The 26,983-nt window shown below is 45.6% G+C and overlaps 1 protein-coding gene across 1 annotated transcript in view; it reads right to left on the bottom strand.

Annotated features, from left to right (window-relative positions):
• Positions 1-26,983, bottom strand: part of Tmem241 (transmembrane protein 241) — a 134,740-nt gene that overhangs the window by 57,635 nt on the left and 50,122 nt on the right. Inside the window, exons 10-14 of the mRNA XM_050160723.1 lie at positions 25,651-25,696; positions 22,140-22,175; positions 17,503-17,537; positions 6,247-6,316; positions 2,355-2,448 (exon numbers count right to left, since the gene is read on the bottom strand). Of these exons, the coding sequence (XP_050016680.1) occupies positions 2,355-2,448; positions 6,247-6,316; positions 17,503-17,537; positions 22,140-22,175; positions 25,651-25,696 (281 nt within the window). The remainder of the gene's footprint in view (positions 1-2,354; positions 2,449-6,246; positions 6,317-17,502; positions 17,538-22,139; positions 22,176-25,650; positions 25,697-26,983) is intronic.

The following is a 26,983-nucleotide window of genomic DNA, read 5'->3' as shown; positions in this document are numbered from 1 at the left end:
CCCTGGAACTGCACTTACAGGTGGTTGCGAGCCACCATGTGGATGCTGGGAATCAAACCTGTGTCCTCGCAAGAGTAGTCGGAGTTCCCAACCTCTGAGCCATCTTTCCAGCCCTTTAAAAGGAATATTTAGTCTATTAACACTTAATATAATTATTGATATTGCCACTAGCATCACATCTCTCAGTCTTTATTTATTTGGGAATGTCTTTATTTCTGTCATATCTGATGGACAGTTTTGTTATGTATTAAGTCCCTTGTTGCATATGTCTTTTTTTCCTTTAGCATGTTGAATGTGGCCTCCTCTTGCTGCCTCTGGCCTCCAGGTTTTTGTTTGGAGACTTGTTTGCTATTTTTCATTAATTGCACTGATTTCTTCCATGTGTGCTGAATCCTTTTTCCTCGATGTGTTTAACATATTCTCTTTGTCTTTTAACAGTCTGATTATAATTTGTTTGGGTAACATGCTGTTTTTGTTTGTTTTCAGGACTTACTGAATTTTTATGTCTTTCATAAGATCTGGAAGTTTCATCCATTATTCACCTAAATACTTTTCTGTCTCTGATTCTTCCTTTCCCAAGACAGTTTTTATATATAAGCTGATATGTGTGATGTCTCACAGGTCTCTGGAGTGCTGCTTACACTTTCCAATTAATTTTTTCTTTGTATTAAATGCTTTCTTCTCTCTTTCACATTCGCTTTTTCTATCATCCTATCTGCTGAGTCTCTCTACAGAAATCTCATTGCAGAATATGTTCAACTGGTTATTTCCTAATTCCCTGTGACTAACATTCCGAATTCATGGCTCTTCCCTCTGATTTCACATGGCTGTAGTCCCACCCTGAGTGCCCTGAAGGAGCCACTTTGCAATGTTCCGAGCTAACTCTACATCTGAAGCAGATAAGCCAGTTCCCACTGACTTTTCCCATAGGCCATGATTTGCTTCTCTAAGTGTCTTTAATTTTTTGGGTGAATACTGTGCTTTCTAGGTAATATGTGGCAGCAACTCTAAGCTCTGACTTTTCCCACATCTTACTACTGCAGCTACTTGTTCTGCTTGTTCAGTGATCTTCCTAAAGCAAGTGTGAAATCTGCCTCGCCAAAAGGTGCAGCGCTGATGTTCTCACTAATGTTCTTATTCTTCACGCTAGTCTAACTGGTGTCCTGGCAAGGACCAGCCAGAGGCTTTTGTCCAAATATCATGAGCCAGAAGATCTTGTCTCTGCTTCTACGCAGCTGGAGAGGTCGTTTGAACCTCAGGCAGTTTTCCTGTCTGCCTTGGCTTGTACCTTCCTCTGACTCTTTTGGCCAGGGATGTGTGGGTATGTTTGAGTCTGCTCCACCTCTGGTGTGTTCCTAGACACAGAAGCATTCGGTGTGAGAAGTATGGTGGGCTGCAGAGCTCACAAGGCTCCTACAGAGGTCAGCAGCAAGACCTCTGTCCACAGCACTCCAGTGAGGCCTATAAATTCAAGACAGTGGAACTACTAGCTTCTTCTGTTCACTTCTGACCAAAATGGCCACCCGAATGAACAATGCCCCAAACAGAGGGTGCGACCTCTAGAAGGAGGGAAGCTAATTTTCATGGCTCTCCATCACGCTGGCGGAGCGGGGCAGCGGCAGGCAAGGACACTGTGAATTCACTCCGTCCCTACCAAGAACAAACATTTCTGCTTTCTTATGTGCTTTTAGTCAGCTTTTGGAGCATGAAAATTGAGACTTTGGACAATGTTATACTGGCTTTCAGCTTGTTTTCGAGACTCTGTCAACTTCCTCCCTCTCTCGTGCTTAAGATCTCAGGCAGCTTCCCCATTCTACCAAGAACAACAAATACTGTTAAAGGCAGGCCATGTGTGTAGGTGACATCTCCACTGTGCAATCTCATTTCCAGAGAAAACAAAAGCAACGGAAAAAAAAATACAGATGGCTGAAGACAGGAGCTCCAATAACTAACTTATCTTAGTTCGATGGAGGTCCTAAGCCCCTAAGAACTGTCTATGTTCTTCAGACAGGAGGGGAAAGAGAGCATGTCTGTTGCCATGGTGCTTCACACGGTCGCCTTCTTCTCCAGAGCCTTCACAGCCCACCAGTCTCTCCCTTAGTCAGTCATCCCTGGCCACTGTGATACACAAAAGCTCCTCTTGTAACAATCCTAGTCTTGAAGACTCCTGAAGTCTCTCCTTCCGGCCATCTGTCAGCTTTCCTCTACCACCTTTTGGGAATGTGGTGAGGTTGAGAGGTCTCAGAAATTATCACCAGGTACAAGTCACTAAAAACGGTTTCCTAAAGGTCTCACACTGAGAAGGCTGGCCACACAGGCTTCTGAGGTAGACTTTCCCAGCCCCTCTCTCTTACCTTAGCAAAGAAAATCCAGGCTGCGCACTGCCCTGGGGCCAGAACGCTTTTCAGCTTTACTGTGCTGAGCATGAGAAAGAATCCTAAAACTCCGCTGAAAGGAGAAAACACCCATTAGTGAGGCGGCCTTCCTTCAGCTACAGCCGGTCACTCCGGCTCATCTCACCTCCACCCTCCAGCCAGACCCTCTGCCACTGCTGGCCTGGAGCTCTCCCTCCCTCCCCTTCCTCCCCAGGGGCTGTGACTACAGCTCGCGCCCCATTAAAGTCTACTTTCTGAGCATCTCACAACCTCCATCACAGCTGTGTTTTCTAGTACCCCGGATTAAAACAACAGTTTAGAGACCGGAACCTCTACATAGAGATGAAAGTATTTCACTGGCAGTTCAGAGAGGCTCAGAAACCTGGCTGTCACGACAGAAAATATGTAAATGGGCATTGTCATGGTTTCAGTATTAAGAGTTATCACAGATGTAAATACTGCTGGGAGGTGGGGGGTGTGGGGACGTGGATGCATCATGAGGTCTCCGATTTTGGATTAGTCCATTTATGGAGTCATCATTTGAAGGCATAATTGAGAGACAATGGAAACATGAGGAGGTGGACCTGGAGGTGCATCCATTGCTCCCAGCCCTTCCTTTCTGATCTCCTTTCTGCTTCAGGAGGCAAAGACCTCTTCTACTGTATCCTGCCACCGTTAAAGAATTAATATGCCTTCCCAGAGAAAAACTGCTTTCTCTCTCTCTCTCTCTCTCTCTCTCTCTCTCTCTCTCTCTCTCTCTCTCTCTCTCTCTCTCGCACGCATGCGCAGCTGCAGTTACTGCTCAAGGAACACCAGTCTCAAACAGGTCTTACTAACTTCTATGCATCTTACACATGCTGTCATCCTTAAATCTCTTGAGGTCCCAGCCCTAGGTTACACTTTGAACAATTTCAACACACAAGAGACGGCAAGTCTGGAATGGGCAGATGGGACATTCACACAGCAAAGAAGGCCATAGTTGTTAAGTACACCAGCGTGTTTTTCCCCGTGAGTAGTTGTTGTATGGGGTCATCTTGTCCACCTGGCAGAACTACACTTTTCCTGTCAGTAGGGCACAAGGACCTTACTGACAGACACGGGGACTTCATGGCAGCTGTAACTCACCCTGCACTACCCCCTTGAGCTGCTGGTGGAGGCATGGTGGGGGCCAGCTGTGTCGAACAAACATTTCATCCTAGCATGGTGAGGCCTGCTTACCTCTAAGGGGCCTGGGGATCTTCAGGGGCAGTATTCCCTTAGCTAAATTCTACACTGTGTGATTTAATGTCTCTTAAGCAAATCTTTTAGAAACCCCTCTATTGTCAGTTCTATGACTCCTACATCACCAACACAGAAGGGCATAACAGGATTGGTCTCCCTCAGGCTCAAAGTGAGGGAACCAGATAACCTGGGGCAGACATGTGAGCTAAGAACCAAAAAATATATTTTGATACTTGAATATTTCCCTTAGACACCTGTCACAGCACCAAAGTCTAAAGCCGGCATCAAAGAGTTGGAGCGGGATGTTCTAGGGTGCATGTCCCTGAGAGAAGAGGAACACAGAAAGACAGCCCGTGTTCTGAGTTATGCTCTTGGTAGCTTCCACCCCAGCAGCCAGAAACCAAATCCCAGGTGTGTCCAATCTCCTAAACCTCCTTGTATCCTTGGGTTTTGCCCTCCCCCTCCAACTCCAGCCAAAGGGCATGAGCATAAAAGCCTGTTCCCTCCGCACAGACTTGACTAGGATGAACTTGTCTCTGCTGTGGAGAGATACGCCCAGTGCTTCCCTCCCGTTGCTTGGTTTGCTGGCTTGTAAACAATTTCTGAACTGTGGCTACTTTATCTCTATCCTCTGTTCAGCTCTTCTACACCTTTGATATGGGGAATATCCCTCTGAAAAACAGAGAGGGGATCTCTAAAGTGAAGGACCCCAGGAGAGAGAAAGATCTGTTTCAGGGGTCTCTAGTCATGGCTATCTCCTTCCCCTGAGGTAGGCATCACCCCCCTCTGAGCTTTCCCAGGACTTCCTGAAGGTAACACTCCTACCCTGAGAAACAGCCATGGAGGAACTACTGAAATGATGTGGGGAAACAGTACACATTTTTAAAAAGGTAAGCCTTGCACTGACGGCAGATGGGTAAAAAGATAGTTAAGAAAATTCAAGCAAAGATCAATAGCTCTTAAAATAAAAGGACCTCATCTAATGCATTGAGTTGGGGGAAAGCTGTCAATGGTACAGGACCAGAAACAGCCAAAGCGTGTCCCCACAGAGCCAATGCCAGGGAGCTGTGAAAACGCTTCTGTTCTGGTAACTGAACCAGTGCTGACCACGCCCCAGAACCCACCTGCCCAGTCACACTCAAGGACACCAATTCCAGGTTTCCCGGGCAGCACGAGCTCCATTGTGAAAGCTCTGCTCATGGGCAGGCGAATGCCTAGTCAAGCTGACGAGAGCTGGGGAGCTCACAGGAGCACTGTGGGACTTCCCTGAAGCTTTCCAGGGTGAGAAAGAAAATCTTCACAAGGTTCAAATTAGGAGAGTCTATAATATTGCCCCATTGCCTCAAAACACCTGAGGAACATGGCATACTCATTCCAGAAGCAGTACGTAGCTACACCTCAACTAAAAAGAAAAATGATTTATCTGTTCTATTATTTTCTGTGTATGAGTGTTTTGCCTCCATGTGCACCTTGGGACTAGAGTTACAGATGGTTCTAAGACACCATGGCACTGAGAACTGAACCCTGGTCCTCTGCAGCAAATGCTCCTAATCGCTGAGCCAGCTCTCCAGTCTCTACATCTCAGCTTCTCACCCTTCTGTGTGGAGATGGATAACATGGTTTTTATTCATGGTTGAGAATTTTGGTTTTGTTGGTTTTCTCTTGACTGAGCATGTGCCATGCACAGGCACTGTCCAGAGCATACACCTCTATTGATTAGTATAAAAGCCTGTAAAAAAAAAAAAATCTTTCTCCCTGGAAGAGTGAAAACAAGTTAAAATCCTGCTTAAGATCCTCGGCAGGGCCAGGATTCAACATCAACAGTTTGGAGATTTTTCTTACAGCTGACCTGAGCAGATACTGATAATGGCCCCTGTTATCTGGGCCAGGTATGATGCTTAGGAACTTATACATATTCGAGTCACACAATATTGATATTACTGTTCTTTGTCACAGATGAAAAAACAAAAACTCGGGAGGATCAGATAATCTGCCCAGAGGCCACACAACTGGCAACCTAGCAACCACCAACCCCGGGGTTGGCCCAGGTCTTCTCTTTCCCTCCTGGCAAAATGCAAGCTTGAGACTGTGCCTAAAGCCTCCCCAGCCCTCACCACTCAAGACTTTTTCTAGAAATGGCGGGGCAGGATGACAATGAAGAACTTGGTCCCCATCCCTGAGTCCTTCCCAAAGCCAGTTTAGTGTCTGGACTTATACTAACTGCCGGTTTCTACCATGTACTTCTGAGTCTTGGAGTTCCACTGAGGGTTTCTGCAGATTGGCTCTGGCAGCAAGAAAAAAAGCCAAGATCAAAATGGCGAGGACACAAACATCCCTTGAACTGAATCAATTTCGTTAGTTTTGTGCCCTGAAGTTCTGTGTGGTAGTTGTGGAGGGGAAGGGTGGGAAGCTCTTCGGCAAGCTTGAAAAGCACAGTCCTGGCTGAGGCACAGGCCTGCACAGGCCAAGGTCTGCAGGACTCAGGCTGGTACTGAACACGTGTGAGTGTTGGGAATGCCTGCTGGAGACAGAGCTGCTTCCCAGAGTGCCTCCTTCCGCACCTCAGCTGGCTCACCGTATTATGCTGGCCTGCACAGAGATGAAGACACAGCTAACAGCACAGAAAACACGTGACGTGGCGCAAGATTACCTGGCACAGCAGCTGCCGTGGAATCTGTAGAAAGACAGGAACGGAAAGTCCGCGGCACTGAAGAGGTCACCTAAGGAGCACAGCAACGGTGATGCAACGGTCCACACAGCTCCCCCAGACCCCTACCTAGCTATTCTGGGAAACAAGACAATGTCTTCTGCACCATCCATTCAGCCCTCCAACTCTCATGTCCCTAAGAATCTTTTACTTCCTCCTGCTAAGAATGAAGTAATGACAGTGACCATTTAGTGAGTGCCTGCTTTGTGCAAAACCCTGCGTGACATGTGGTGACTTATCTCTTGCTCCTTGTCGTGACTCCGAGAGGTTCCGGTACCCCACTCTAGTTCAGAGAAGGGACACAGCTTAAACTGTGAAACTGTGGAACTGTGGGGGCAGCGTGCACACCCAGGTCAACCCAGGCCTTAGATCTCTGGCAGCAGCAGCAGCCCACACAAGGGACAGCAGAGGAGGAGAGTCTTTTTAAAGATTCTTTTCTTCTTCTTCTTCTTTTTTTTTTTTTTTTGGCTTTATGTTTAAAAAAGATCATGAATGCATTTGCTGACATCTTTTTCATGTTAGTGTTTAATTACCACACAACAGCGACTGTGCACACTCATTTTAGCTTAAGCCCAAAGGGTACATTTATTTCTTGTGAAGTAAGTTCATTCTTTTAGTTCCACTTTTAGTACAAGAGGAAATAATCACACATATTGGCTGCTTCTCCCTGGAATTTGAACTTGGTCACAAACAAGAAGTCAGGAGATTAAAAAAGCAGAAAGCCTTCCAAAAATGTCTTGAGAAAAGGAATTAAGCATTTCCACAGTGGACAGATTAATCCTTTCAAATCTGGAGTTTCTGACACTGCAGGGGCCTGGCTCTCTGGGGCCTGGGCTTTGGTGTGGGTCTGCCTGGGCCGCTGGGGGACTGGGCTGACATTCCAGCATCCCTTGCCACAGAGCCTTGTGGTGGAGCTGTGAACATTTCCTTCCTTCACCACTTACACCAATGAGTCAAGTATTTCACAGACAGCTCAGCAGTAGCGTGTTTGCCTAGCACACTCAGGACCCTGGGTGCCATCAGAGGAACATGCACAAACATGCATGCACACATGCTGAAACATATTTCTGAACAAGAGTCAGTGAGCTGCCACACTTCTGTAAAGCCCCCTAAGCGATCTCAAATGATTCAACTGAATGCTCCAAATTCTGTAGCTCTGAGAGCTTGCATGTTTTAAGATTAAGATCAACCTTCACTTATGCGCATGTGTGTCTAAATAAAAGCGTTCCCAGGGCTTTGGTTTTCATGCAGCCCATCAAAGGTCAGGGTTCTCATTGTTTTTAGGTCACCATTGCACTGGATGTCTCTACCTTCCGATTGAAGCCCATGTTAGTAAGCCCATGTTGAAGCCCTCCAGCTTCCACATCTCTGACATTCTGCTATTGCCTCCTGCTGAAAATAAAGTAATGACAGTGACAATCTAGTGAGAGCCTGCTTTGTGCAAAGTCCTGTGTGACATGTGGTGACTTATCTCTTACTCCTTGTTGTGACTCCGAGAGGTTCTGGTACCCCACTCTAGTTCAGAGAAGGGATGCAGTTAAAAGTGTGTGACTGTTGAACTGTGGGGGCAGAGGGCACACCCAGGCCAACCCAGGCCTTAGATCTCTGGCAGCAGCAGCAGCCCACACAACAGGGAGTATAAAAGAAAAGGAACCTGCCTTTACCCACCAGCTTCAGAACTTTAGTGTATAATGCACACGGTACATCCCGAAGTTCTTTTCTGCAGAGAACAACAACTAAGATAACCCTGGGACAGTGGCCCTGCTCAGGCATGTGGAGGGGACATCCCTGGAGAATTTGTTCTGTCTCTTCTGCAGCAGCCACTCGGACTTTGCCCAGTCTCCCAGTGTGGGAGGAACTGCAGTGCAGCCAGGGAATAATGAGGGATGGCGGAGAGGGTGATCAAGATCCAGGGCCTTGAGACTCCTCTGGAAGAACCTCCTCTTGACATCCCATCTTTCATCATAAATGTTCCAGCCGGGTAAGCCAGTAAGGGTACACGGGTAATAGAGGCAGCCAAGGCCAGGCTCTGGAAGGGAGTCTAAAGAACAAAAAGGATGATGGGGGTAGATGAAGAGGGGGAAGAATAGCAAGAGTGATGGATAAGGTAGAGAGGGGGGGAGGGGAATAACAAGAGGGATGGTCAGGGTAGATGGGGGAGGGGAATAACAAGAGTGATGGATAAGGTAGAGAGGAGGGAGGGGAATAACAAGAGGGATGGATAAGGTAGAGAGGAGGGGAATAACAAGAGGGATGGTGGGGTAGATGGGGGAGGGGAATAACAAGAGGGATGGTGGGGTAGATGGGGGAGGGGAATAACAAGAGTGATGGATAAGGTAGAGAGGAGGGGAGGGGAATAACAGGAGGGATGGTGGGGTAGATGGGGGAGGGGAATAACAAGAGGGATGGTGGGGTAGAGGGAAGGGAGGGGAATAACAAGAGGGATGGCGGGGTAGAGGGGAGGGAGGGGAATAAAGAACAAATCTCAGTCTTAAGAGAAGACTCTTCTTAAGAAGAGTCCCAGCTAAGTCAGGGTGGTGGTGGCACGCGCCTTTAATCCCAGCACTTGGCAGAGGCAGGCGGATCTCTGTGAGTTCAAAGCCAGCCTGGTCTATGAACTATGAACTCTGTGAGTTCCAGGACAGCCAGAGTTGTTACACAGAGAAACCCTGTCTTCCCCCCTCCCCAAAAGAACCCTGCCAGCTAGATGATAATCACTACCCAGATGACAAAAGCCACTCCTGTAAGGGAGTAAGGAAGAGAGAGAAGCAAAAATGTCGGATGAAAGAAGAGCCTGCCTTTATCCTTAGGTCATTTCTCAAACCATCATATTTATACACAGCATCTGCTTGTCTGCACACCCCGGCGGCCCCACCACCTTCGAGAGCAGGGACTCCATCTCACACATCCCCGTAGCCACTCTAAGTCAGCCTTACAAAGCTACCTCGGCAAGCACCACTGAAAGAAGGGCACCGGAAGGTCTGGGTGCTGCTGTAGGCAGGGATGTTCTAGACTCCACTGTGTGGCCCGCAACTTCCAGCTGACTCTCAATGCGTCCCTTCTGGTGCCCTCAATCTCCCCCTTACTAAAGCAAGTATTTTTTCATTTTTATTTTTCTATAAAATGTATTCTGATCATGGTTTTCCCACCCTCATCTCCTCCCACATCATCCCCACTTCCTTACTCATCTAACTCTGGTGTAGGAGGGCCTTCTGTTTATGTGTTGCTCTCGCTGGTTAATCAATAAAGAAACTGCTTTGGCCTGACAGGGCAGAACTTAGGTAGGCAGAGAAGACAGAATGGAATGCTGGGAAGAAGGACAGAGTGAGAGAGAGCCGCCATGGATCTCCTGCCTGAGACAGATGCTGGTTAGAATCTTGTCGGTAAGCCTCAGTCACGTGGCGATACACAGATTAATAGAAATGGGTTAAATTAATATGTAAGAATTAGCCAATAAGAAACTAGAGCTAATGGGCCAAGCACTGTTTTAATGAATACAGTTTATGTATGGTTATTTTGGGTGTAAGCTAGCCGGGCTGCCGGGACAAACAAGGGGCCCTGCTCCTTGTGACATAACTCCACTTCTTTCTCTCTCTAGAAAACAAACCGGCAAATTAAATAAATAAACAAGAACTAAAAAAAGAAAAGAAAAATCAAAAGCACAAGAAACACACACACAGTTAAAACCGGTCTCACTGAACATAGCGGACAATGAGGACTACTGAGACATCAAGAACAATGGCAATGGGTCTTTGATCCTACTGCACGTAGTGGCTTTGTGGGAGCCTAGGCAGTTTGGATGATCACCTTACGAGACCTGGACGGAGGAGGGTTTTCCTCGGACTTCCCACGGGACGGAGAGCCCTGATTGCTCTTTGGGCTGACGAGGGAGGGGGAATGGATTGGGGGAGGGGGAGGGAAAGGGGAGGCGGAGGTGGGGAAGAGACTGAAATATTTAATAAATAAATACATAAATAAATAAAGGAAAAAAATAAAAAAAAAAAAAAAAGAAACACACACACAGTGGGTTCCAGAACAGTTAGGACCATGTAGACTAGGCTAACCTCAAACTCACAGAGATCCACCTGCCTCCACTTCCCTGGTTCTGTGATTAAAGGGTACACCACCACAACAGGCAAAAGGGAGGCTTTTAAACAGAGGGGAGTCTATCTGTCTTTGAATAGCCAAGATCAGTAACACCGATATAAATACCACAAGGAGGTTACAGAGTGTAGCTTGCCCAAGCCCAGGAGTGCTCCATCTTGGAGCCTGTGAACATGTGAAGATGCTGGGGGCTAAAGATGGACCAACTGTTAAGCACTTCCTGCTCTTACAGAGGACCCAGGTTTGATTCCCAACACTCACCTCAGAAAGCTCACAACCCCTGTAGCTCAGGAACTCTCCTCTGTAAGTACACACACCCATGTGTTGTACATACATAAACTCAGGCAATGCACATAAAATACTAATCATCTTTAAATTAAAAAACACAAGTGAAGATGTTCACAAAACCCTTGTGCTACTCTGTGTGAGCTGCACGGCACAGGCACCAAGTAAGTGATTGGGAGCTGACCCATGCCTGCTGGCAGCTACATGAGGCCTCTGTAATCAAGGGTGAGTAGTGGGCTAGGTTCCAGCCAGCACTTTGCCGAGCAGAGGACAGGAACCCCACTTCTCTGAAGGTTACAGAGCACAAAATTGCAACATGAAGTGAGGCCTGAGGTAAACTTGCTGTCTCCCCATCTCAGGCCTGGAACTGGCCAGGAATGGGGTGGGGCCACCTCTAGAGGGTGGTCAGTGCCGCTGTTTTACCTCACCAGGGGCATCCCATGGACCGAGGTCATTGGTAGCTCGTATTCCTGAGCTCTCCCTGCTCTTCTGGGTGCTTTAAAGTCTCTTTTTAAACCCACAGCAGATGGCCCCATAAGAATACAAAGTGCAAACTTCTAAACATGGGGAGAATTTCTCTACTACTAGTCAAAAAGCTTAAAGAGAAAGGAGTGGGGGTCTTCTCAATTGTGGTTCTAAGATTCTTGAACCCTCTCAGTAAATTGTGAGGTCAAAGGCTCGAGGAACAGGTTGGCTCCATCTCCCCAGACCCAAAAGAAATGTACTGCTCAGGGCACTCAAGCTACCTGCTTGCTCCCTTGCACCTAGGAGGCACTTCCAGGAACACTCATCCTTCAGCCACTCAGAAACAAGGGAGAGCAGGAGCAGGAACTCCATGAGGAGAGCTTCCCCCACTAGACCAAGTCAGACTGAGCCCTCCTGCTGGGCTGGGTGAAGCAACAAATGGCACTAACACTGTGGTAGTGACACTTTCTTAGTTAAATGTACAGCTGCTCTAAGAGCCAACAAGCCTATTAGCTGTTTTATCTGCTCAACTTTATAATTAGTGGTAAACAACCCTTAGAAAATGTGGTTTAAATGAAAATGGCTCCTATAGGCTCATAGGGACCCGCACTGTTGGGAGGTGTGGCTTTGTTGGAGGAAGTTTGTCCCTGGGGGTGGGCTCTGGTGTTTGAGAGTTTGACCAGGCCCAGGGTCACTCTCTCTTTCTGCTGCCTGAGGATCCTTCTCCAGCACCATGCTGCCTGCCATGATGATGACGGACTAAACCTCTGCAACTGTAAGCCAGCCTCAATTAAATGTTTTCCTTTATAAGAGCTGCCATGGTCATAGTGTCTCTTCACAGCCATGGAAACCCTAAGACAGAAAACACCACCGGGATTGATTTAAAGTTAATGAAATGGACTCCCAAGGGGTAGTGCACATTCTGAATGTGATGTTAGTGTTAACTGTCAACTTGACAGAGCCTAGGATTATCTGGGAAATGGCTTCTGGCATGCTTGTAAGAGATCCATTATGTGTACTGAGATGAGAAGGCAGGCCCACTGTGGGTGGCACATTCCCTGGCTGGGATCCTCGACTGTACAAATGGAGAAAGAGACGACCTGAGCTGCATCAGGCATTCACAGTTCTTCCTCCTGACTGCAGATGGGATGTGTCCAGCCCCTTCCCTTCCACACAGTGCTGGACAATGTCCTTCAACAGGAGACAGAATAAATCCTTATTCCTTACACTGCTTTTGTCAGAGTGGTTTGTGACAAAACCAGGAGAAGAAACTAAGACACTGAACTATCATTTTTCATACCAAAGTCCTATCTTAACGTCTCTGTCATCTGCTCTAAGAAACAAAACTAAGCACTTGACCACTCCTGTGTGACTGCAGTGATGGCTACTGACCTGGTGAAGCCCTTACCTGCATTGCTTCATGAGCTTCACTATTCTAGCCAAGAGTTTCCCTACTCAGAGATCCTCAGCTCAGTAGGTAATCAAGGCAAACCATCATCGCTGCTAAGGTTTGAAGTCTATGGAACTCCCCAGATAGGAGAAAGGAGAAGCAAACACATCCATTCTTAAGGCACCTTGATACACAATTTAAAAAAGTTCCAAAAAAACAGCAAACATGATATTGATATTGATTAGCACACACAGAGACTCCCCCCCTTTTTTAAGTATTTTGAGACAGGGTTTCTTTATGTAACCCTGACTGTTCTGTAGACCAGCCTAGCCTGGAGCTCAGAGATCCTCCTGCCTCTGCCTCCTAAAGACTAGAATTAAAGGTGTGCACCACCACCACCCAGCCGGTCAGAGCACTTTTATAGAAAGAATAAAGCTTGTAGCTAAAAAGATGGCTCACTCAGTAAGGTGCTTGCCACACAAGTACCCATCTTAAAAAAAAAAAAAAAAAACAGGCCTGGTGGCATGTGTCTGTAGTCCTAGGACTGGAGAAGCCTAGTCAAATCAGTGAGCCCCAGATAAAAGTGAGAGGTCCTGTCTCAAAAGAACAACATGGATGATGTCCTGAGAAATGGCATCCAAAGTTGGGCTGTCAGTCATTCACATACTCACACATGTGCACATCTGCACACACATTAGCATGAATACATATGCACACATACATGCATACATACATACAAAACAAAGACACCTTTATATTACTCAATCAACATGCGAGGAAGGCAGTGTGGTTTACAGTGTCCCAAGAATTAGATCGTGAACTTGCTACTAGTACACAGAAGGCTCTAGCTTCTGAATGCTGCTGGCATTTACTCACCGTCTACCTTTGCCAGGGGTTTTGCAGTGACTATGACACTAGACATCCAGGACTTTGGAAATTTGGGGGCATTCATTTCCTACGAGTTTCAGGCATTTATAGCAAGGGAAGTCAAGGTTATTCTTGCTGTTGATATAAGAGGCACAGCCAACTTTAGCTCTGCAAAAATTCTTCTCATGATCTAAATTTCCTATATTCAGCCTTTTTAATGACTCTACTTTGGTTAGTATGAAGTCACAGATGGACTCCTTCTATATGACGAGCTTACATGTGTCACACTGGTCTCTATAACTCAGTGATGCTAATCTAGACCAACCCTCATTTATCATGCAATGGTTTAAAGTCTGAAGAGCAAATGGAAAGCAAACCTCAGGGGCAGGGGTGGTGGTTCTCTCTCTCTCTCTCTCTCTCTCTCTTTCTCTCTTTCTGTCTCTGTCTCTGTCTCTGTCTCTCTCTCATTCTAGGGGTTGAACCCCAAAGTTTACAGATGCTAAGCGAGTGTCTGCACCTCCAAGCCCTGACAAACAAAATTTGAAGGAAAATTACTCCTCTTCCAGTATGACCGCACTCCAAATTAGTTCTCAAATTGGAGTTTTCTTTTTGTCTCTGACATACCTTCTGGTTGAGATAGAATTCATACCATAAAATTCACCCTTTGAAAATATACACTTTCCAGGGTTCAGCGTAGCCACAGCTCTGTAGCCATCGCTGCTGTGTGATGATAGAGCATTTGCACACCCAGAAAAGAGAGACTGATGATCACTGAAGATAAGTCTCTGTGCAAACCACTCTACACTCTCAGACTGCTGACCCAGACAGCATCCAAGGCATTTTTATATTGACCTAAAAACTTAGCAGTAACTCAAGGTAAAAGGTTGGATCGGTGGCCAGGACGGATGAACTATTACCAGCATCTATGTTTGAAAACAAAAGCAGCTGCAGGAAGCAAGGCCCAAGTGTCCTAGAAATGTATTCGCTTGCTCAGGACATTTAATAATAACATACAGGGGCCCCAGGAAAGCAGAAATTAAGAACAGGCTGACGACAGCTGGTGCCCTCAGCTCCAGGTCCCCTCCTACACACCTGCTTGGCCTCATATTGGTCACGGCCACGAGGTGAGATGTCCTCAGCTCCAGGTCTCCTTCTACACACCTGCTCAGCCTCATCTTGTTCACAGCACTCAACTCCTCTGAGCTTCCGCTCCCTTACTTGCAGATTTGGGTAGCACTAGGGATTATTGTTGAAATCCCTCCCAGCTCTGATGATTGGGTGATATATTTAAAGCATAATCTCACCAGGTGGTAGTGTTGCATGCCTTTAATTCTAGCACTCTCAGAGGCAGAGGCAGGTGGATCTCTGAACTGGAGACCAGTCTGGTCTACAGAGTGAGTTCCAGGACAGCCAAGGCTGCACAGAAAAATCATGTCTCAAAAAAAAAAAAAAATCAAAAGAAAGGAAGGAAAGAAAAAAAGCATAATCTCTTAGCTGAAGGACAAACAGATCTCGATGGACTGGAAAAAAATACACACACACACACACACACACACACACACACACACAAATCCACCGAGACTAACTCAGGGATAAATGAACAGGGAGGTTGGGAGATCCTGTGAGTGGAACTTTCCATCTGAAAGGCAAGAGGCGCCTTAAACATCTGTAAGGCCCAAAGCCTGAAAAGAGGTGGTTGAGAAGACAGATGAGAAAGCACTTAGCACTGACAGTTTTGTGGGATACGCGACAATGGTGAGGGCATTCAGCAGGGTCCTCGGTGGCGGTACCATTGCTGTGATGATCAGAAGCAAGTCCCTCTAAAACTCATGCTCAAGAATAACCTACTTTGTGAAGTAAAAGGAGGATTTAAAAAAAAAAGTGATGAGAAGTGGGGTCTCTGAGAGACGAGCTATGGTGAAATGGGGTAACGGGGTGAGGGCACTGCCCCGCCCCATAATTTAACACTGCCTGACTTACTTAGTTAGTGTTTGTTTGTTTCCTTTCTTTAAAAAAAAAAAGTTCGAGACAGGGTTTTTTTTCTGTATAACAGCTCTGGCTGTCCTAGAACTCAATTTATAGAGCAGGCTGGCCTCTAACTCATAGAGATCCACCAGCCTCTGGGATTAAAGGTGTGCACCCCCACCACCAGTTGAAATGAAAGCATTCTAAAGTAATATCATTTTAATAGAATTCTTATCTTATGTGGGTATGGAGGCTCACTGAGCCTCTTTACTTATTTCTCTTCCCAACCTGGCTGCAGCAATTCCATCCTCTTCCTGGGCCTGGCCTCTTACCTACCTTCTTAATTAGTCCATGGATGGTTGGCCTGCTAGGGCCCAGCCCTCACCCTAGAAACCCCAGTGACCCAACAAGAAACAAGTGGCCCTGTGACCTGCCTGGACCAGAACTGGAACTAAAATAAACCTCTTTTCACAAGATAATTTACCCTTGGGGGTTGGAGAGATGGCTCAGAGGTTAAGAGCACTGGCTGCTCTTCCATAGGTCCTGAGTTCAGTTCCCAGCATCTACATGGTGGCTCACAACCATCTGTAATGAGATCTGGTGACTTCTGGCCTGCAGGCATATATGCAGGCAAAACACTGTATACATAATAAATAAATAAATATTTTTTTAAAAAAGATAATTTACCAGGTCTGTGGGTTTGTGTTACTTGCGATAGAAAACAGCTAATAGTACTCCAAAACCGTCCACGGTAAAAAGAAACTGCGTGACAGAGCAGAGCATTTGGGGAAATTCCTAACCTGAAAAACGACCTCAGAGCAGCCGAGGCAACAACAACATAAAGATAATTTGAGAACCAACTCACTACCCCAGCATTAAAAAGATCGGGTGGCAACTATGACAAAAATTATATTAAAATGATGCTGGCAGGGAGAGCAGGAAGGACTCTACAGCTACACTGGCAACCAAGTCTGATTAGCTGAATCCAGTCCTCAGAACCACCTGCTGCTGAGCATGCTCTCTGGCTGCAACACACAGTGAAAAACACACAAATGCATGCACACACGTGCGCGCGCACGCACACACATACACACATGCACACACACACACACAGGTGCACACACACACATACACCTAGACACAAATACACATACACACACACCAGGTGCACACACACACATACACACACACTAGACACAAACATACACACACACAAAAATAAAGGTACATTTTAAATGATACTAACTAGAAATAGAATGAATTTGAACTGTTTCGCCAAATACTTTAAAACTAGCACAGAAGAACAGCTCTGGGTAGCCAGGGAAGAGATCTCAGAAGAGTGCAAACAAAACAAGTGACAGCTCAGTCTGTACTGCACTCCCTCCCTCTCCCTCCATCCTTCCCTCTCCCTCCCTCCCTCTCCCTCCCTCCATCCCTCTCCCTCTCTCTCCCTCTCTTCCTCCCTCTCCCTCTCTCTTCCTCCCTCTCTCTCTCCCTCTCCCTCTCTTCCTCTTCCTCCCTCCCTCTCTCTCTCTCCCTTCCTTTCTCTCTTCTTCCCCTCCCCCCCCTCTCTCTCACACACACATTTTATTCAGCCATAAAGGAAAATATTTTGTCAAATGGACAAAACTAGAGATTATCATATCACATTTTTTTCTTGCATGTGGATCCTAGGCTTAAAGCATATAAACCCACACACATGACATGAAAGCATGAAGGAAGTAGACTATTTGGGGAAGAAGAGACAGTGAAAGTGGCCCAGGGAGGACAAGGGACAATAGCAGGGTGCGGTCATTAGTAAAGGACAGTAATATCTTTGTATGTGTCATAACCGAACCTACCATTTTGTAGGCTAATTAAAATTTTCAAAGTTCAAAATATAAGGTAAAACTTTTTTTAAAAAAAAAATAGGGATAAGAATAAACTCATGGGCAATAAATCCTCTTCCTGTTTTGCAGTGTGAACCCAGGGCCCTAAACATGCTAGGGAAGTACTTCACCATTGAGTCACTCGGCTCCCGCCTATGGAGCATTCACAACCTCATATCTGTCACACAGTCTTCAGAGATAGCAGCCCCGAGCCCTAAGTGGACAGGGACTGTAAGCGAGCCACAGAGTGCTTACCTGTGGGATGAGACGCCACTGCCAGGAGAGCCACACTGAAAAACAAAACATAAAGTTCAGCAAAGCAGGCAAGAACACTTTCTCAAGCACACAAAATGCATTAAAAATACACATTCCCTGTGGGCAAGAGGGCTCCTGCTCAGGACAAGAAGGGTCTCATGCCCTCCTTCACCTGTCACCTTCCCTGACCCTGGCTGGCCTATTATAATGCTCATTTTTTTACAATGATTATTTGAAAGCTAAACAAAGCAAGTTCCAAGCTACAAATAGGTTGCAATCTAAAAGCGAGCTGTTGAGTGTGAGCTAAGGGTATTTTTGTCATAAGATGAGCTGTGTAGCCAAGCACTGGGCCGAGCTCTGGGAGTCCAGTTGAAAAGAGGAAGGAGGAATTTTACAGTCAGGGACTGGGGTCAAGATCATGACAGGAAACCCACAGAGACAGTTGACCTGAACTAGTGGGAGCACATGAACTCTGAACCGACAGCTAGGGAGTTGGCATGGGACTGACCTAGGCCCTCTGAACGAGGGTGACAGTTGTGTAGCTTGGGCTGTTTGTGGGACCCCTAGCAATGAGATCAGGACCTGTCCCTGGTGCTTAAACTGGGTTTTGGGGACTTAGTCCTCATGCTGGATGCCTTGCCCAGCCTTGATGGGGGGAGAGGGGGGGAGCTTGGTCCTTCCTCAATGTGATATGTCATGCTTTCTTTTTTTATTGCTTTTATTGAACTCTACATTTTTCTCTGCTCCCCTCCCTGCCTCTCCCCTCCCCTTCAACCCTCTCCCATGGTCCCTATGCTCCCAGTTTACTCAGGAGATCTTGTCTTTTACTACTTTCCATGTAGATTAGATCCATGCATGTCTCTCTCTTGGGGGGCCATCCTTTCTTGACTACCATAGGAGGCCTGCCCCTTTCTGAACAGAGGAGGAGGAGGTGTGGGGGATAGATGGGAGGTAGGGGGAGGGAATAGGAAGAGAGGAGAGAGGGGAAAGTGTGGTTGATATGTAAAATAAATGAAAAAATTTGATAAAAAAAAAAGATGAGCTGTGTACATTCACAAATGTATCATCCGTCCACTGCACAGCCGAAAACTCCCTAAGCAGATACTCAATAGAGCCAAGTGCTGAGGGACAGGAAGGAGGACTTCTCTGGTGTGGGCCATGTTCAGTCAATAGAGCCAAGTGCTGAGAGACAGGAAGGAGGGCTTCTCTGGTGTGGGTCAATCTCGCATTACGTCATTTCTCTGGAAGCCTCTCCATCTCCCTGGACTCCTACTGCTCCCTGAAGCCCAGCTGCAAAGGGCTGAATTCTCACCTTCTGCTGCTGCTGCTGCATTTAGCAAAATTCCCTGTCATCTGGGCAACTGATCTAGATACAGGATAGGGATAAAATTTATTGTCTATGCCTGGCAGTGGTAGCACATGCCTTTAATCTCAGCACTCAGGAAGCAGAGGTAGACGGATCTCTGTGAGTTCATGATCAGCCTGGTCTACAGAGTGAGTTCCAGGACAGTTAGGGCTACACATAGAAACCCTATTTCAAAAAAGCAAAACAAACAAACAAACAAACCTTGCTATATAAGTGTAAGATCTGGGTTTCCACAGATAGGAAGGCCGCTCAGGTCTATACCCTGGCTGTATCACAGAGTAGCCCAGCATCCTCTGCTCAGTCTACACCCTGGCTGTATCTCAGAGTAGCCCAGCATCCTCTGCTCAGTCTACACCCTGGCTGTATCTCAGAGTAACCCAACATCCTGGTTTATATCACAGTCTTCAAGGACAGCATGTGGGCATTTCTGATTTTCCAGACTCTCCCTCTAAAACACAGGGTCAAGCTGACCCCAGGGACTGGCTTCGAGATGCGAGCTAGCTAAGCCCCTGCTGATGAGCAGTGTTTACCTTATCTATGCTCTTGATTGTTTTAATGGAATGCTCTCAGAACAGCAGGGGTGGGAAGAGAAGACTCATGGGAAAGTGGAGGGATCAAGCCCTGCATCCCATTATTTAAGAACCTATAGATGGTAAGACAGGATTTATACATGGTCATAAATACACACATGCGCACACGTGCGCGCACACACACACACTACAGAACTGATGGTGCCTAGTTTTCTGCATGGGCTCGGTACATCTCTTCGCATATACCCTTCATTATTTTAACTCTTTGGTCAGACTTTCAGGAGTTATTGCTCCATAGCAGGATAACGGAACCCTTTTCCACCCGAAAGTGTCTCCTAAGACTTGCCATGGTACCTTAAATACGATCAGGATCACTCCATTCAGTTGAGTTGACTCTCTAAACCCTCTTTGCAATTCCACAAACTCAGCCTTGCCCCACATGTGTGCTGTGCCCTCCGGGGAGCAGAACATATTTTACTCCTCTTGGGATTACAAGCAACCAGGCATACAGCTGATCCTCAATATGGGTTCTGATGGGCTTAAACTGTATCTGTGGTAAGAATATGTCTGAAGAAAAATGTAACTTGAAACCCCTTAGAGTTCTAAGATTATAAATTACATACAAAGGCTAAAGAGGAAAATGTGCTAATATAAAAATTATGCTAGTATATAATACCTGATAAATAGCAGATCTTTTTAAAACCTACTCCTTGATAAAATATTTACTGAGTGCTAAATGTGTATTCGTGTGTTTGTAACTGTTGTCTGTGTGTAATGTGTCTATCTGTGTGTGTATTTATCTCTGTCTGTTGTGTGTGATGTCTGTGTGTGTGTACATGTTTGTCTGTGTCTGTTGTGTGTGTGGTGTGTCTGTGTGTGTGTGTCTGGTGTAGGAGGTCCTTCTGTATATGTGTTGCTTTTATTGGTTAATGAATAAAGAAGCTGACTTGGCCTGTGATAGGGCAGAGCAGAACTAGGCGGGGAGGGGACTATTCTGAATGTTGGGAGAAAGAAGGTGGAGTCAGGAGATGCCCATGGAGCCACCAGAGGGGAACAAAACAAACTGCCAGCTGGAACATTGCTGGTAGGCCATGAGCCTCACGGTAAAATATAAATGAATAGAAATGGGTTAAATTAAGATGTAAGAGGATAGCCAATAAGAAGTTAGAGCTAATAGGCCAAGCAGTGATTTAAATAATATAATTTCTGTGTGATTATTTCAGGTCTAAACAGCCGGGAATGAACAAGGGGCTCCCTCCAACATCTGTCTCTCTGTATGTGCCCTGTGTGTCTCTGTGAGTGCATGTGTGTGCGCGCGTGTGCGTGTGTGTTACTGCTGATTGAACCTAGTGCTCCATATGCACACTAGGCAAGTACTCTACTGTTGAGCTATAACTTCATTCCTATTTTTACTGTTGAGTTTTAGAGATAAAGTCTCACTAAGTTGCCCAGGCTACCCCTGAACTCACTTTGCACCAGGACGGACACTAAACTTGGGATCACCCTGCCTCAGTGTCCTCAGTAGCTAAACATAGGCCTGAGCCATTGGGCCTGGCCAGGAACTGTCCTAGTAATAGAATGAAACAGTAAATGGGACAGAAAGCATCTCGGTGCTTACAGGACATAGGCTGGGACAACCTACGGGAACCGTGATCTCCAAACACTAGCCTGCATGTTTTCTGTCTCACAGACTTGTGCATAATCTTCCCTGGAGAGCAAAGAAGTAGAGATGTGTCAACAACATTATAGTAATTTTATATTTTATGCATTGGGGGAACTCAAGATTCTAAGTAATTTACAATACAAGGACACTCTCATCTACTACCTAAATTCTCCAAAATGCAGACAGACTAACCTGCATTTAGAAGCTTCAGTTATTTTCAGCTCTCTGGCCAATCTTTCCCTGTACGGTGGCCTTATTCATTCAACTGAACCGAAGGGGAAAAAAAGAGGCATTAGCCCTCTCCTTATTCCTACACTGTACTTCTCAAGGGAAGAACCGTGTCTTATTTACCTCTGGGTTTTAAGCAGTACAAGGCATACAACAGATGCTCACAATGGGTTCTGATGCAGATAATCACTTCTAGGTGGTGTCGACAGCGGCAGCACATGGTGGGAGCAGCAATGAGTCAGAGTCAGGAGCAAATTCACTCAGTGGAGGAAGAATTTCTGCCAGAGACTGAGAATCTTACACCCATTGCATCTCCCAAAATATTGAGAGACCAAAACAAGCCGCTCCCTTGGTGGACTATGCTCCATGCTTGCCTGGACAGGGACAACCCATAAATCTGAGCAGAGTGCAGATTTTCCAGCATCGAGCAGCAGTGGCCAACTGCCGGGTGTGAGGGCCCCCGCCTTTAATCCCAGCACTCAGGAGGAAGAGGCAGGTGTGTGTGTGTGTGTGTGTGTGTGTGTGTGTGTGTGTGTGTGTGTAGACAAGAGTCAAGCTCAGAACTACTTGTACAAGGGATTCAGGATGCAGTCTGGAAGCAAAGGTGTGGGCACCTCCAGGGGGAAGTGTGGAACCCTCTGAAGCTCAGGCCAAACAGGCTTTTCTTGCTTTGGCTAAGAACAACCATTTGGATTCTTCAGATTGTGATCAACTCACAACATTTTAAACTTGCTTTCCTAGCAGGCCAACTTGTTTAAAATTCACTAATCAAAGTATTATTGGAAAATCAAAAACTCATCTCTAAGCAGGATACACGTTATTCTTGAAAAAGACGTAAATTCTGTCTTACCTGAATATATAGTTCAAGTACTGCTGGTCAATGTCACTGAAAAATTCAAGAGAGAAAAAGAGAAGACTCATAATATAATGAAAAGAATTTTTAAATCTATAAATGGTCATTTTACTGTATTAATAAATTCTATCTCTAAGTTATGAATTTTATAAATTATCAAAGGAGAAGGAGCATTTCATATTTCGAGATCAATTCTTGTCATTTGACCTGAAGTGACTTTAAATTTCACACAGCTCATTGAACATGGAGAGCTGGTGCCTACATGGAGTCCTCAGCCCATGTTCTCATCTCTTTGGTGAGGGAAGGGACTCTGCAAACTACAGAAAGAGAAATGTGGACACCAACCTTTGACCTACAATCTGTCCTGTCTGCACAATATGCTAATGCAATCAATGGTGGCACAGAACTGTGGGAGCAGCCAACCAATGTCTGATTTGACTTCAGACCCACTCTATAGAAGGAAGCAGAGACTAGACAGTCCTAAGGTAAATACCTAAGGTAAAACTTAATGTAAAACCAAAGACAACTGGCAGACAGATAGATGAGATGGATGGATGGATAGATAGATAGATAGATAGATAGATAGATAGATAGATAGACAGACAGATGATAGATAGGTAGGTAGGTAGATAGATAGATAGATAGATAGATAGATAGATAGATAGATGATAGATAGGTAGGTAGATAGATAGATAGATAGATAGATAGATAGATAAACAGACAGATAGATAAAACTGATTCCTGGTGATATTCTGCTATAGTCATAGATCAGTGCCTTGTCCAGTCTTCATCAGAGAGGCTTCCTCCAGCAGGAGATGGGAACAGATCCAGAGACCCATAGCCAGACATTATGCAGAGTTTAAATTGGAGGTCTCTACCAAATCCCTCCCCTCAGAGCTCAGGGAATTCCATAGAAGAGGTGACAGAAAGACTGTAAGAGCCGGAGAGACAGCGACACCAGGAGAACAAGGGCCTCTGAATCAACTAAGCAAGATGCACATGAGCTCACGGAGACTGAGGCAGCAAGTACAGGGCCTACACAGGTTTGCACCAGCACTCGGGAGGCAGAGGCAGGCGATCTCTGTGAGTTCGAGGCCAGCCTGGTCTACAACAGCTAGTTCCAGGACAGAAACCAAAAAAGCTATGGAGAAACCCTGTCTCGAAAAATCCAATATATATATATTACATTGTAGCTATTAGTTTGGTGTTTTTATGGGACTCCTGAGAAAAATGAATGAGTCTCTGACTCTTGTACCTGCTTTTGGGACTTTTTCCCTCCTGTTGGGTTGCTGTATCCAACTTCAATATGAAAGTTTTTGATTCATCTTACTATATTTTATTTTGACATGTTTGGTTATTATCGCTTAGAAGTCTGTTTTATTTTAATGAGAGAGAGAAAGGGACTGGATCCTCCTTTCTCACACAATATATCCTAATTATAGTTTCTCCCAGTTTCTCCACACCTCCTCTCTATCTCATACACTCCTTCAGTGAAAGAAAGAAAGAAGGAAGGAAGGAACAAAGGAAGGGAGGGTGGAAGGGAGGGAGGGAAGGAGGGAGGGAGGGAGGGAGGGAGGGAGGGAGGGAGGGAGATTAGAAGCTAAATTACTGACATGGTAAAACTCAGAAAGGAAGGACCAGACAAACTAACCAACTGCTGTGGGACAATGCTCTTGTACACTATAAAGATTTGTCACTCATATTGGTTTAATAAAGTGCTGATTGGCCAGTAGTCAAGCAGGAAGTATAGGTGGAGCAACCAGACTAAGAGAATTCTAGGAAGAGGAAAGGCAAAGAGTCAGTTACCAGGCAGATGCAGAGGAAGCAAGATGAGAATGCCTCACTGAGAAAAGGTACTAAGCCACATTAAACACAGACAAAAATTATGGGTTAATTTACGTTGTAAGACCTGGTTAATAATAATCCTGAGCTAATTGGTCAAACAGCTTACAATTAATATAAGCCTCCATGTGTTTCTTTGGGACTGAACAGCTGCAGGACCAGGCAGGACAGAAACTTCTGCCTACACCCAATATATTTCAGGATCAAACAAAGTATATTCTTATTTCAAGTTAGTTATCCAGGTAAGAAAAGAATGAACCAGTTCCCTCAAACTAGGAGTAAGATTAGAATGAAAAAGCCCACTATAGCATTGGACATGCAGGTGACTGTCAAGAAACAGGAAATACAAATTCTAAACCCCTTCCATAATGGGCCCATTCCTTTTGAACACAGTTGCCAGTTTAGAGCTAATACACACCTCACCTGGGTCAGTTGCTTCCCACTTATGTGTTCGCTACTTTCAAAGGAGAGTCAATTCTATCAACCATCATGGACCGCTGGATGCACTGGCTTTCAGGGCTGGTTTCCTTAGCAGACAAAAACCAGGGCCATGAGATGGCTCAGCTGGTATTGCTATTCTGAGGCCCTTGGTTTGCTCTCTAGGGACTGATGCAAGAAGGAGAAAACTGACTCCCAAAAGCTGTCTTCTCATTGGGTGGTGGTGGCCCACGCAATTAATCCCAGCACTCAGGGGGCAGAGGCAGGCGGATCTCTGTGAGTTCGAGGCCAGCTTGGGCTACAGATTGAATTCCAGGACAGGTTCCAAAGCTACAGAAAAAGCCTGTCTAAAAAAAAATGGCATAAACACACCTCACATATGCATATTTCTCTTTTAAAATCAAGACTATGCCAATAATTCAAATTTAGCTAAAAACTTCTATCTCAGTGTATGTCCTACCACTACACGGTACTTACTTAAAGAACCATGTGCTATTCATCCAACCTTAGATTTAAGTGGGCGTCATGTACTTTGAGTGGCTGTTTTTTCTGAGACATGGTTTCTCTATGGAGCCTAGTCAAGCCTCGAACTCTAGATCCTCCTGCCAAAGACAAATTTACAGGTATTCACAACCACACCTGGCTCTACTGCTTCTGGCTGCAAAAATTCTTCATTCAAAGAACAAAAGGCAACCCAAGAAATAAAAGTCACAGGGGCAGGGCTGAGGGGCAGGAGTCATCCCCTAGGCCTTCTTCTCCGGACCTCCAGGCATCCCCACACCCAGAGGCCAGCTGGCCAGTCTCAGGCCCCAGCTCAGTGGAAACAAGAATTCTTTCCTTTTACTTAAATTTTAATTTTTTTTTAAATTTTACACTCACCAAAACTGTTTCATTGGCTACCTACAATGACTGGGAACTAGGGAGACTTCCAGATATAAAAACTGAGTCAGATTTTAGGGGCAGTGGAATCAAGAACACAGACGTTGCCCTTCTGAGATAGGTGCAGTCAAGTGGCACCCTGAAAAACTAGAAGTATGGGCGTCTCACTAAATCACCACCTAGATGGCTGTGCCTAAAGAATAGGAGACTTCCCTGCCTCTGCACATTAAAGGCTGGTGACAATCGGCCAAGAGGTAAGTGGCCCAATGAGCAATGAGAGATGGCTTAGAGGGAAGACTGTGGGTCACATCTCTTTAGTCAACCAACTCCCCAGATGTTAAGAGCTCACCTTAACACAATGGGCTTCTGGGATTTCCGAAGTATTCTGTAAGCCCCTAGAAAATAAGGGACACGAGTCATTGGTACCTTCTGTTTAAAGAGCTGCCTACACTTCCAGAAAAGCAGAAAATCCACAGGGAAAGGCAGCTGGGCTCCCCAGACCCCAAAAGAGTGCTGGTCTCTTCTCCCTGTGTTGTCAATCCCAAAGATGGGAGGAGCAAGACCACTGGCCCACGTCATCGTGGTCAAATTAACTAAAGCAAGCTTTTTTTATACGGACTGCCTCCTCCTAAGGAGGGGTTTGAGAGGTCAGCAGCAGACATGAAGAATATAAGGTTTCTATAGTTTAGAGGTAAGGGAATTCCAATGGGGGGTTTGGTGGGATTACAGGAAGAGAATATAAGCATAACAAGTTAGTCATAACAACCTCCAGAAACAGAGACATGATAGCATGGTGGTCATAACAAGTTAATCATAACAACCCTTTTGAAAGAAGATAGACTTGCTAGATGGTTATAGACAATCTTTAGAAACAAAGACATAATTGCCATTCCTGGAAAAGGCACTATAGAACCATTTGTAGCTAAGGTTACAGGTGTGACACAGTCCAATTCTGGAGAAAAGAGGTTTAAATAGGAATGAGCCTAGTTTGTCTTTGCTATAAGTGGCTTTTAAGCCTAAGATGGAGGCAGGCTGGTTCATCAATTTCACAGGGAAAGGCCCCAAAAGGGCACTGGCCCCTTCTCCCTCTTTCATACACTGACAGGAGGAAACGAACTGAAAGGTTGCAGGGATACAAATCCCATGACTAGGTCAGGCACTGCGGTTGCCAGGGGAAGCACTTGACCAAGAGTGACCATGTGGTCCAGGTGGTACTGCTAACAGCAAGTTCCACTTCCTTCCCATGATGCCCATAAAGAAGGAAACCCATGAGATTTTTTATTGTAACAAAACCAAACAAGATACACTGAACTCATGACTTGAAATAAAATTAGATTGTCTTTGGATTTCATTTTTTGGTTTTTTGTTTACTACTGGAAGAATTTTAGACATGACATTCTGATTGTCTCTCAGGAAGCCTACATGTTCAGAAATGAGTTCCAGATGGACTACATAGAAGGATTTCCAGTGGCTTAGATAAAGCAAGCATTCCTTAGAAACTTGTGAAACAGGTTTTCCATCCCAAAAAGGAGTCTTCCCAGCAGCTACTGAGCTTCCTTAAATCCACATTTGTCCACTCCTGTACTGTGGCGCTTTCTCCCTGTCTCAGGAATTCATATCTCTCTCTCTCTCTCTCTCTCCCTCCCTCCCTCTCTCTCTCTCTCTCTCTCTCTCTCTCTCTC

Source organism: Alexandromys fortis, unplaced genomic scaffold (assembly GCF_014885135.2).
Source record: "Alexandromys fortis isolate MF-2015 unplaced genomic scaffold, M_Fortis_MF-2015_v1.1 scaffold_104, whole genome shotgun sequence".
Lineage (NCBI taxonomy): Eukaryota > Metazoa > Chordata > Mammalia > Rodentia > Cricetidae > Alexandromys > Alexandromys fortis.
The sequence above is the reverse complement of the archived record's forward strand: the minus strand, read 5'-3'. Positions and strand labels throughout refer to the sequence as shown.